This window comes from Anser brachyrhynchus (genome assembly GCF_964034855.1).
Source record: "Anser brachyrhynchus genome assembly, chromosome: 10".
In the NCBI taxonomy this organism is placed as follows: Eukaryota; Metazoa; Chordata; class Aves; order Anseriformes; family Anatidae; genus Anser; species Anser brachyrhynchus.
Genome location: NC_137705.1, coordinates 17814774 through 17827541, shown reverse-complemented (window position 1 = coordinate 17827541; position 12768 = coordinate 17814774). Strand labels below are relative to the sequence as shown.

The 12768-nt window shown below is 36.6% G+C and overlaps 1 protein-coding gene across 5 annotated transcripts in view; it reads left to right on the top strand.

Annotated features, from left to right (window-relative positions):
• Positions 1–12768, top strand: part of CENPP (centromere protein P) — a 137870-nt gene that overhangs the window by 4803 nt on the left and 120299 nt on the right. For all 5 annotated transcript variants that reach the window (XM_080606691.1, XM_080606688.1, XM_080606689.1 and 2 more), the window contains exons 5-6: positions 2533–2621; positions 10294–10390. In XM_080606691.1, coding sequence (XP_080462817.1) covers positions 2533–2621; positions 10294–10390 — 186 coding nt within the window. The remainder of the gene's footprint in view (positions 1–2532; positions 2622–10293; positions 10391–12768) is intronic.

The window sequence follows — 12768 nt, the reverse complement described above, 5'->3', positions numbered from 1 at the left end:
GAGCAGACACCAGTGCAGAGTAAGTTTTTTAATTGTGGAAAATTGACAAGTTTGGGGGGTTTATTTTGTGTGATATACACAAGTGAAGAAGTACATGTATGGTTTCAAACACTTTTATTTCTGTTCCTTTGCACAATTTTGAGATTGTATGTGGACTTGAATGCTGTTAAAGGTTTTGTGTTTACTTACAATGTTACTGTGTTATAGCTATTGTACAAATCCTAACATAGTGATCTGGATGAAGTTGTAAAATACAACCCATTGTCTCGCTAATGTATAGTTCCATATTATCATTTTGTTAGAACTACTTAAACAGATTTTAACAGAACTTAGTAGAATTAGAATTCAGGTTGAAGGGTTGTATTTTTAAGTTATACATAGAAATATTTTAATCTTACAGATTACAATCTCCTATTTCATTATAATGAAAAAGCATAGCTCACCTATAGACTGTCAGCAATTCAGTTCAAATTTTGTGTAGTTCTAGTCGGCTATTTCTGTCATGTAGAAGTAGAGGCACGTTATCTCAGTTGCCACAGACTTCATATACTGTGCAGGTCATCCTACAGTGAAGTCAGTGGGTCTTCTGTGGATGCAGGAGTCTGCCTCCAAAGCTCTCAGAAACGTTATGACTTGAGGCCAGACTAATAAGGCCTGGGAACTATCTGTTTTTTGGTGCCTCAGACTTCTTGCATATTAATACAGAGAAGTATGCATGTCTATTCTAATATACAGCATTAACAGTTGTATTTAAAGTAACCTGTACTGAGATCAGCATGGGTGAGATAATGTAAAGTTGCAGCTAGTTTTACCCATTTTGAGAAATAAAAGAAAACAGCTTTTTGGGAAATGCTCAGTAGACAACAAATACATTGGTATGCAACAAGGAAAACATTTTTTTTTGCACCATCAGCTTGATCTGTTTAATCTAGTAAAGTTGCCATAGTTAGCTCCATAGCATTTTAAATTAAGCCAATTGGTATACAGTAACGAATTGTTCTGATAATTATCTCTAATTTTATTTATAGATAGTGTTAAATGTCATTAATGCTAAAAGCTGTATTCCAGGCTACAATTGTACAGAGGAACAGACAGATCTGAGTTGAGTTCCCTGTGGCTAGCTTTCAGTGATTGAAGTTGATCATTAATGTAGTATTGGTCACTCACTGCCTGACATATTCTGCATCTTATCTGGTTCTCTGGTTTTGGTACAGCATCAGACTAGCATATAGCTTATATGTCAAAGCTGGCTAGTGTTTTGCCAGCTTGGAGTGCAAGCTTGTCTGTTCACTCTTATGCAGTGATAGATGCTTATGAAGGTCAAAATGTGGATGAAGAAAGCAGTTTAATGTAAAAGCGCTTATTTATTATTTCCACTCCAACTGTTGTTGGATATTATTAGAGGACATGTACAATTAGCTTGAAAATCTGCTCAAGCAAGTCCAAAACTATTGAGAAAGGAATCATTCAAGAGTTGCTTTCTTCTCAAGAACTTTACAATTCAATGTTTTTATTTGACCCCTAGATGGCATCTTGGCATATGTTAATAACCCATTTCCTGGAAAACCAGTCCTCTTAGAGGTTAGCATATTAGGTTATAGCTGCTACCAGCTTCTCTACAGCTCCATGCGTATGTTGAACCTTTTGCTCTAAATTTATTTTTTTTCTGAAGTTACTTGATCAAACCACTAAACTTTGTAGTGTCTTGGCTTGCTTTTTCCATCTTTACTGATGGCAGTGTTAGCAGTACTTCTGTCCAGCCTGCACTAGGGATTGCTGCAGTATGTTTGCGTTTGCCTTCAGTTTATCCGTTTAGTTTCCTCTGTTGCCATTCCTTTGTAGTGACTGGGAATAAGAAAGAGTACAAAGTCTCTAGGATGAAGTGAAATATTTGCTATGGTCTTCAAGCCATTATTTTAAGCCTTTTCATTCACTGTTCTCTAACATTTACCTCTGTGTTTAAGAATGTGTAGAAAAAAATAATTAAACTATTTTGGCTTCATTACTATATGATCTTCTTTTCTGAATGTTTTTATATGCTGTTAGGTATTTTAATTTGGAAACATTTTAATTTTATTATAATGTACGTATCCCTGAGTATTGGTCGTTTTTTTTTTTAATTTAGGATAGCATTAATATGTTTTCCAGACGAAACATTATACTTGAGTTTTCTGGTTTATGTGACAGCTAGGAAGGTGTTGTGCTGGAAAATATGAAGAACCTTAAAGAAATGGAAATGACATGGAAGGAAGTAGATAAACCTCTTATAAATAAGTCTTCTTTTATACATGTATGTTCTCTGTGCTGAGTAGTTGAGGCGTTATTCCAAAAGCCTTGCTGTCTGGATGATACTGATATTGTTGAAATGAAAAAAAAAATCACAGAAATAGGATGTATTTTTAAAAATGTTGTTTTGAGTATTTTTGTGTTTAGAAGCATTTGTATATATTTTTGTATATTTTTTATATAAATACATTCTTTTCTTTGGTAGAGAAAATTCTGAAATACCGCATTATTCTTTCTCCAATCCAGAACAAAGAGAATGTGTCTGCTGTTGTTACTGATCTCAGCATTGTAATGGAATCTGGAGAATATTCAGACTTAAGCAAGTTTGTGTCCAGGTAAGGTGGAGTTTTTTCTTTAAGGAGACTTATAGTATGGGATATCTGATACTAAAGGCAATACCAAATTTTGATGAAAATTGCTTGCAGTCAGTTTATTTGCTTGGTAATGTACTGTTAGCCCAACGTGAACACTTCCAAGCCCTACTCTGTATCCTTCTGGAGAGAAGATGAAATGAACATCATTTTTAAGGTCTGAACGGGCTGATAGGAATTCATGTTAAACAGAAACAGGTTCTGGGTTGTAATATGTTTTAGCTGTTTGTAATTGTTTGGTTCAGATAAAGATACAACAAGCTAATCTCAGAGCGTTTTCATTAACGTAATCATGAAGTTATCTGTTACTCAGATGTGTATATGAGTTGCAGTTGTGTAATGACAGCTAAACTTGGATGAGGAATGGCAGAAGTGTAATACAGAGCCCCTCTCCAGTACTTGCCTGCTACTAATTCTCTGCTCAACATCCCATTTCTCATCTTTATATCTGGATTTTTTTTCACTGATATTATGTAAGAAAATAAAAAGGTAGGAAATAGTTTAAAAATTTGGAGTAGTGTATTTGCACAATGGCTTAAGAAAACAAGCGCATGACTGCATGCTACTCTTGATTATTTTCTGGAGGATGTCAGCTTTTGGTATGCGGATGAATAATGATCAAATGATTCGTCTCTAGTATTCCACTGTGAAATCTGCTGGCAAACTATGCTGGGAACAAATCTATTATTTCATAGAATCACTATAGATTGGTTTGAGTTGGAAGGGAACTTAAAAATAATCCAAATCCAACCCCCTGCTATGGGCAGGGACACCTTCCCCCAGCCCAGGTTGCCCCCAGCCCCATCCAGCCTGGTCTTGAGTACTGCCAGGGATGGGGCAGCCACAGCTCCTCTGGGTAGCCTGGGCCAGGGCCTCACCACCCTCAGAGTGAAGAATTTCTTCCAAATGCATAATCTAAATCTACCCTCTTTTAGTTACGCCTTGTCCTATCTGCACTCCCTGACAGAGTCCCTCCCAAGCTTTCTTGTAGGCACCCCTTAGGTACTGGAAGGCGTAAGGCATCTACACAGCCTTCTCTTTTTCAGGTTGAACAACCCCAGCTCTCTAGCTTTTCTTCATAGGAGAGGTGTTCCAGCCCTCTGGTCATCCTCACAGTCCTTCTCTGGACTTGCTCCAACAGGCCCCTGGCTGCCTTATGTTGGGGGCCTCTGAGCTGAACACAGTACTGCAGGTGGGGTCTCACAAGAGCTGAGTAGAGGGGGAGAATCACTGCCCTCAACTTGCTGATCACACTTCCTTTGCAGTGCAGGGTATGGTCGGCTTTCTGGACTGCAAGCGCTCATTGCTGGGTCACATCAAACTTTTCATCTACCAGTATTCCTAAGTCCTTCTCTGTGTGATTGCTCTCAATCCATTTGTCAGCCAGTCTTTACTGGTGTTTTGAATTGCCCCGACCCAGGTGCAGGAACTTTTACTTGACCTTGTTGAACTTCATGAGGTTCGCAAATGTTCCCAAGCCTGTGAAGGTCCCTATGGATGGCAGCCCTTCCCTCTGAAGAGTCTGCTGCACCACTCAGCTTGGTGTCAGCTGCAAACTTGATGTGTTCTTTAAGTGACTTCTTCTGTTTTATATTATTTTTCAGACTTGAGAAGGGAAAGGGAAGGCAAATGGATAGGGGAGGAAAAAATGTCTGTTAAGTTACCTCAGGCTTCATTAGTCTGTACTGACAGCTGAGTTTTTGGTAAGAAGCTCTGAAATTTCCATACAAATCTACTAAAGCTAGTGTTATGACTAAGAATATTAGTTGACTGCTTTCAAGTAGCAGGATTTAGAAGAGGAAATTACTCTGTTTTTTTATGCATATTTTTTGACAGCAGAGATGTCTTGGGACTTGATAGTTACACTGGAAATTAACGTGTTGAAACAGTGGCAGGCTATTTCATCTTAGCTTGAGCACTCGTGTTTTGCCCCTCTCTCTTCGCTACCCTGGTCTTTTTCCATGTCATGCCCGTATTCATAAGTAAACATATGTTTTCATGAGTGTTATAAGATGAATTAAGACTTGGCCATTGGTAAAGAAAGCAGTTCTGCTTTCTCTTTAGCTTTGATTTGCATGTACTGTGTTGTTCTCACGCCAGTGTGTAAATTCATGAAGCCACAAGGCAAATAGGACTGATGTAGTCATTTGGTTGAAAAAGTAATTCATAGTAATGTATAAATGTAGTGTATAAAAATAAATTGTATTTATTACTGATCTAAGGCAGAAAATATGTGGCCAGAGTGGGGTTGATGTTGGCAATGTCTGTTTTGACTTATTCTGATTATGCGATATCCCTTCATTGTTTTTTCAATCTCTTCTTTAGCTAGTTCTGATTTCTTACCCTAATTCCCAATCCCCTCTTTTTCATGTCCAGTTTCAGGTTTTTCCCAACTAGTCCTTTATTCTTCACTCTCCTAGTTGCTCTTAGGATCTGGATTCCCACACCTTCCCTCCCTCTTCTTCCATTTCTTGACCAGCTGAATCTGGTATTGTTCTTTTTCAGTCTTCCCACCACTTTGTTTCCTTCTTTTACCTCTGTGGCCCAGCCTGGACAAATCCATTGTCATTCCCTGTGCTGTTTTCTCTGGTGGCTTGTGTTTTTAAATCTTCAGCATTCTTTTTTTGCTTTGTTACATTTTTCATAATGTATGATTGAAAAGGGTCTTTAATAGCACTGGAGTTAAAAACTTGGCGGTCAGCTGTAATTGCCAAGCTCATGCTGCTTTTTAAATGCTTTGGAAGAAAACGGGAATACTAAAGCACTTGAGCAACATGTTTTTAGAAGAAGCAAAATTCAACAGTTTAATGTCAAACAGCTACTGCTGGAATATGTAATACCTTTTTTTAAAAGGTGTACCATTTCTTAAATATACTGTGACAGTAAAAGGTGTATGCAGATGGAATCACAACACTGTATTTTTGAATTTTGCTCAAGTTCCCTTTGCTCCAGTTATCACCTATGTTAAACTTTAATAGTGCTGAGGACCACAACGTCTATGAAAAATGCTGTTCCCATTTTTTTTTCCTATTCTTTTTGACTGAACTAGCCCAACAAGTAATGGGAGATCAACTAATGCATAGATTACTTAAATAGGAGGGGTTTCTAGACAATTTAAAATCTGCTGTTTTATTAATTAGAATTTATCAGTCAGAGTGAAGGATTTGTGAAAGGTCTGCATTATATTAAACACTGCATGGGCTCGGTCTCTTGGAAGGGAGGTGAAGCATGAATTCTTCCCACAGCTGTAAGAGTCATTCCTTGGTTTCATACCCTAATGCAAGAAGTCTTGTATGCTGCTCTGAGTTAAAATAGGTTTCCTGTCTTAAAATAACTTATGGAGCTTTCAATAGTGTCATAACATTTAAGCTTCTCGTATACTTTTGTGTTTTGTTGATGTTGTTATTTAGTAAAAGGGAAATGCTGTTCAGATGAAGGGCATGTGATTTTAACCTGATTCATAGCTAAATCTCAGCCTGAAAAAGCTATTTGCTGTTTTTGGATAACTTCTCTGTTACATGGATGTTGGCTTTGGAGATCAGTGTTTTCTGCTCCTATTGGATTATTATTATTTTTTTAAAATCTGGTGACATTTTGTATTGCTTAATTCTTTCCAAAAAGTGGCTTTAACATGCACTGTCATAATACCTTGTTATATTATTTTGAAAGTGTTCCTGGTATTATAGAATTTGTGGTAGTTGTCTTCAGCATTAGGAATTAATGCTAATTTAGGAATTTACTTGTTCTAGACACAGTTTTGTTTGTTTGTTTATGAGTAGTTGAAAAGCTATCAGAAAGTTAATTGAAACAGTGCTCATATGCAGACTCTTGGCTCCCTTAACAACGTAAGAAAAGCACTTACGTTACTTGTATCTGTTCATGCCAGTACAGATCCCCCCTCTTCCTCCCAAGTACCAAATCCAGATACAGGGCTGGTTAAATTTACCTAAGAGGATTATATACTTAGGCATAACTGGTCCTATACATACATCATGTCCCACATTTTTTTAAAAACTGCCTATTCTGAAACAGTACATAACTAGTTTACTACTTAGTTCTCCTTCACCTCAGATATATGGTCCGTTTGATCCAAGAAACTTTGGTGCATGATCATTTTCTTGTACCATTCAACATTGTCGTTGTGTGGCAAAGGTGGGCATGCTGTATTATGTTTTTCATTCTTAAATTGGAGATTAACAGTACTGTTAGAAAGTCATTTATCAGAAGATAATAAATGGAGAGGGCCTTGTTGCCTAATGACTTTCAAACTCAGGAGCTGAGAAGCAGAAGTCCTTGCTTTTTTCAAAACTGTAGTTTCCTCTTGTTACCTTAACCATTTTGTATGCCTCTTTACATGTTTAATGCATCTTTGTATTTCCTACGTATGTATGTAGTTGTGCTTTGTTTTGCATCAATTGAAGTCTGCTAGTGACAGCTTTAATATTTGTTGTAGTCTGTCCCTCTCAGGAACATACCTATATGTTTTGTAGGCTGTTTTTCATATTTCAAACTGGCTGTTTAAACTCGTTAGCCAAAACCATCTTTCTCTGCTAGAAGATCTAGCCTTGAAAATTTTCATCTATATTGCTGAAAGATGAATCTGAGAGGAGAAAGGAAATAAAAACAAAGAACATCATGTTAAAGTAATGTCACAAGGTTTGTGACCTCCTTTAAATTGCGTAAAAGTGGATATTCCATCAGAATTGTCTTTTTAAAAACACGTATTAAGTATGTAGCTTATTACAACCTTCTATTTCACCTCTTTCCATGTATGTAGTCTTAAAAGGCATATTGCTTTATGTGTAGAATCATGTTCACTAGACAGCGAGATGTGGGCAGTTGTTACAAAGTCTAGATTTTTACTATACTGTGTACAGATTTTTATATGTATAATTATGAGTTGTGGTTTTTAAAAAAAAAGACAACCCTGTCCAGAACACATAGCTAGTCAGCTATTGTAAATCAGTGTGTGTCTACTTCCTTCCAGGGACTCAATTTTGCCTGTACTGCCAGCATTTTTTGTCTTGGCCTGGTTTTGCTGGCAGTTGGGACTACTTTAGTAACTTCCTTTTAATGATGTTGTTCTTTCCAGGCTAGGATAAAACTTGTTTGGCTTTTCTTTTACGTTTTCAGTGTCTGAATGAACATCATATTTTTTCCAGTGTGTTTGTGTAGCACGTTGCTGTTCCTGTATATTAAGTAAAGCTGGATCTGAGGCGAAGCTCTCCCCTGAATTGCTGAAATGACTCAGCTAGCAACCATTCTGCTAAGGGCTTCAGGTTTCTGCTCTCAGCTATTCCGAAAATCGAAAAAGAATAGCCTATCTCAAACAAGAAAGGTATTAGAAGACGATCTTACATATAAACTATCTATTACCTGCATTTAGTTTTCTGTAACTTTCTGAAATACTCCCAAGTGTCTGTCAGGTATTTCTAAGTTTTTCAGCAAGATTTGTAAAATCCTATACTGGCAACTGAAATAAACCTGTATTTTCCAAGCAGCGCTTGAGAAGTATAATTTGACAATGACTAATATTCTGTTTTGTCTGCAGTGGCTTCACATGAATGGTGATGTGAAGCTTTTTATCCTTATGATTAAAGAATCTTCTTGCTTCAGGTGTTCAGAAACTCAGCTTTTGTTAGCTTTTCGGGAATATTGCATTCTTGCCATGATTCTTTAGTCAAAACTGCACATTCTTTGAGTGTTCTCTCCTCCTTCCCACCACCCTGACCACGCAGGATGGATGGTTGGTGATTCAGCAATTTCTGTCTTCCTATATTCCTTCCTTTCCCTTCTTTTTCCTTACATTACTAGAAATTTGAAGAGTAATGATTTTTATCCCAAGACAAACACCTCTACCTCATCTGCTCTCCAAACTAGCTCCCCACTTATTTTCACTAGTTTGTCGTTAGTACAATTATTCCTTGTAAAGTGGATGCATTATGTTATTTTCTCTTTGGATTAAAGCATGTGTACAGCTTTTCAGCTCTAATGGTCGCCTTCACTTTGTTAACAATAAAGAGGGTAAAAAGGTCTGTTCAGGTTCCTGATTACCGCAAACTCTCTACTTGTGTGATGGCACCTACCATAAGCTTTCAGATCTTAATCCAGTTGGTTCTGATTCCGATTGTTCTGATGCAAGTTTTTGCACATTACTGACTTCTTTTTGACTGTCTTTCTGGGCTGTTTCAGAGGGAAAGTGTAATGGTGCCCTACCAAAACCATTTTGCTTACATGCATCTTAGTTGCCATACGGACTAACACAGTTTTGCTGGAGGACGTAGCAGTAAAGGTATAACAAAAGGAAATAACTTCAGTGCTAGTCATTGAAGTGGAAAAGCTGCTTCTGTTTGGTAGCTATGGTCAGCAGAAATGGAAAAAACTCATACTAAGCATGGAATCATTGTACATGAACATTTGTACTTGATGCTGTTGATATTACTCTGAAAATGGCAAAGCCAAAGCAATAGGGTCTCTTCTTTAATTCTTGTATGTTTTGTCTCCTGTATTGAAAATTCCTCAGACTTGCTAGAAAGTAAAATGACTACTGCTGCTCTCTCTCTTTCCAGAGGCTTTATGGGTGAAAAACTAATTATTTGCAGTAGCATGTTGCTGTTGAAATATTACTTTGCCAAAACAGCATTTGTTGGTCTTATAATATAGACTGTAAGCACTGCTGAATCCGTTCTGGCTATTTGAACATCTAGCAAAGGTGTCTTTGCACTGCTCTTTGTAGAACGTCAGGTTCCAAGAGAATTTAGTGCAAGCATGGGATCATTTGAATGAATAAAGCCATGTTGTATCCACATATAACCATGCTCGTTAGATGAACTGTTAAATCACGCGAGAGTCCAAAACTGCAGAAATACCAAGGGGAGTTCTGCCAGAATCAGCTTGCTCCGTCCAAATTAATTAGTCTCTGCTTAGAAAGTGCCTGGCACCAATATCTCTGCAGTCCGTTTCTCAGTCATGGATTTATCTGCATCTATTTTCTCCATCCTGCCCTACTGCACTGATTATTGAAAATATCACTATTTTCCTTAATGGGAGATGACTCAAGATTTAACTGTATAACAGTTATTTCTAAATCAAATTTGCCATGCATCATCTAATGAGCAGACTTTCTTGCTTTCCCTATTTCAAGGTTAATTTTGAAAAGCTGAATATCATGCAGGCAGAGGCCAATAATAAATGGCATGCAAAGATTTGGTTGATTAGAACAAATATCACAGGACCATTCAGTACCTAATAATGTAATTTGGTTAATCTTACCAGTTTTTCAGGTTACTGTTTTTCTACACGATACCTTGGAATTTATTCAGAAAGAAGAGTATTAGATGAACAAGCATAAAGTTAAACCAAGATTTTTATAGGAGGACTACTTTACTGAGTTATCACATATTACATACATGACTAATTTTGTAGTTGCTTACCTTTTGAGGATTTTAAAGCACATAGTTCTTTTTTTTGTAAATACATATTTTTCCCATCATTATTTTTTTGGTGAATTCTGGCTTCAAAAATCAAACAATACTAGTCACAAATTCTTAAAGTTAAAAATTGCAAATTTTAGGCTATAGAATTGATACTTCTGACTAGTACTGTTTGGGATAAATAATATATTTTTCTTTTGCAGCACTGAAGAACACGGAAATCTTCTGCTGTTTTTCAGAAGCCTTTCATCTTATGCTGAGTGGTATGAACATCGTAGATGCACATTCTTACATTTCAAGGTACTGTCTATTGAACTTTTCTATATAAATACTCCATTTGGTTCTTAAGTGGTTCATCAGGACAGAGCAATGAAGAAGAAATTAGCTCTTCAGCAGAGTCTGGGAATCTTACTTTTGTGTGTTGAGCAAAGAATATCAGATGATGTTTGTGTTGTATTCAAGGGGCAGTGCACTTGCTTGGTATTTTTATTGTCTTTTGACCATGCTAGTGCTGTGGTCCTCGTATGTAGAAGAAAATAAGAATATCAGTGTCTTCTTTCTGGAGGAGTAAGACAGTTGTTTATTGCCATTACATTTCATTTTGGGTGTAAAAAAAAAAGGGGGGGGGTAAGAAACTAGAAGAAAATAACATTTGTGGTCTTTGGCATTTAAGCGTTAGTTCTGAAAGACTGGATCTGTCTCTTTTGAAAGTGTGACGACATGTGTTTGGGTGACAGCACTTCCAGTTCTGCAATATTTCACTTGAAGAGCAAATAAACTGCTCCTCCCTTTTAAGTGGAAAATACTATTTCAATTTAGTTTTAAATTAATGTTATTTGGCTTGTTAGCTTTGTACTGGTTTTAAGGTAAGTAACTCTTTTTCAAAGTAAAAATACAGCAGTCTTGCAAACACAGAACATCTTTTGTGATTGAGTGGTTAGCGTTACAGGTCGATGTTTAGCTACTTAATTGTTTTTATTTATTCTTTTAGCTCAGTTTTATTTAGCTCAAGCATTTACTGTCCTTAAACTCAGCACCCTCATTGCTTTTCAGCTGTATTATGAAGTGTGAACTGCTTTGATTCCTGTATTTTGAATCTTCTAGGTTCTTCAGAGTTCTGTGCTAGATTAATATTTTTCATTCTCTTTAATCTGTTTGGTCAGTTCTGATGATGTTAAAAAAAAAATCCTACCCTTAGCTGAGTGTAAACTGATGTTGTCTAATCCTGCTGGTTGTTGTATGAAGGCTAATCGTTCAATAGTGAAATAGAGACTGACAAGGTAGAGAGAGCACAGAGGGCTTTATGGTGTGCTTTTTGTTTTCTTGTTGTTTTTTTTCCCCAGCTTCACTAATTCTTAGATCAACCTCGTGACAGTAGCCACTGTGATTTCTGGGACAATGTAAATATTCCTCATTTTAAAATTCAGTACAAAAATTTAAAAAAAAATAGGAGATAGGTCTGGAGATGTATTTTAAATTGTCTTGTGTGTCTTAAGGAAACAGTTCTGAAAATGGTTTGGTCAGGCTCTGAATGTAAAGGATAGTGGTATTTCATATAAAATGTATCTATGTCTTCAGTGAATGTATCACCATATATATATTGTATGCTACTAGTTTACATCAATGTTACAAATACTGTTCCTAAAGTTACTTTTTTAATTGACCAAGATAGTGATGAGAGGAAGACAAACTTGGGAGGATATGATTGAATATGGTTCTATGAAGATATTCTTAGGCTGCCTTATTTATGTCAGTATTAGTAATAATTTCATTTCGAAGTAGAAGGCTTTCTGAGATGAGAGAATTAACAAAGGCATGGTGGATCAAATCTGACAGTTCAAAAAGTGTTCCAAGTTGGATGCTAAGGGTAATATATGCATTTGTAACAATATCCTGTGTTTAATTCTGTGAAAGTGGCTAAGAGCGGCTTTTAACATCTGCATAAAATAAATGAATAGTGTAATCCTGTAAATATTCACACTTTAATAACAATATTAAACTTTGGATTTTTTTCTTACTACCCGCTTGATAGACTTCAAGTATACATCCAGCTAACTGGAAACAGTATTGGAGAGAAGACCTACTTGGGGTGTTTTTTTGGCTTTTATATTTTTTATTCTTTAGTTACTGAAAAGAAAATTACCCACGCTATTAGGTAGAAGTAGGTGGTGCTTCTAATAGTTTTGTCATGGCATAAAAGCAGGAAAGGTGGATTTTTCACCCCCTTCTATTAGCTCTGATACTTGAGAAGGAAGCAATAAAGTAGAAGTGAATGGATAATTCAGTAGTAATGGAGATTTGAGATGAATGACTATTGCAATTTGCAAATGAAGTTGATCATCAAAAATGGCAGTTTTGTAGTGCGTTTTTGCAGTTAAAGAGAATAATTGTGGGACAAATAACTTGGATTAAGCAAAAAAGCTGCTTGTCATATATATTTGACAGTAAGTAGGCTATTCCGTAGAGCAGGGGCAGCGTTAAGCAGGTTTGCATAGAGCAATGTTCAGTTGTAAACAAATTATTCTCTACATCATATATTCCCTGCATTTGAGCCTAAGCAGTTGTGAATTTTTACTGAAACAGGTTAGTCTGCCGTATGCATGCTTCACACACACACACACACACACACACACACACAAAGAGTTCAGTATACCTTTACTACCTTCTGCTGCTACTCC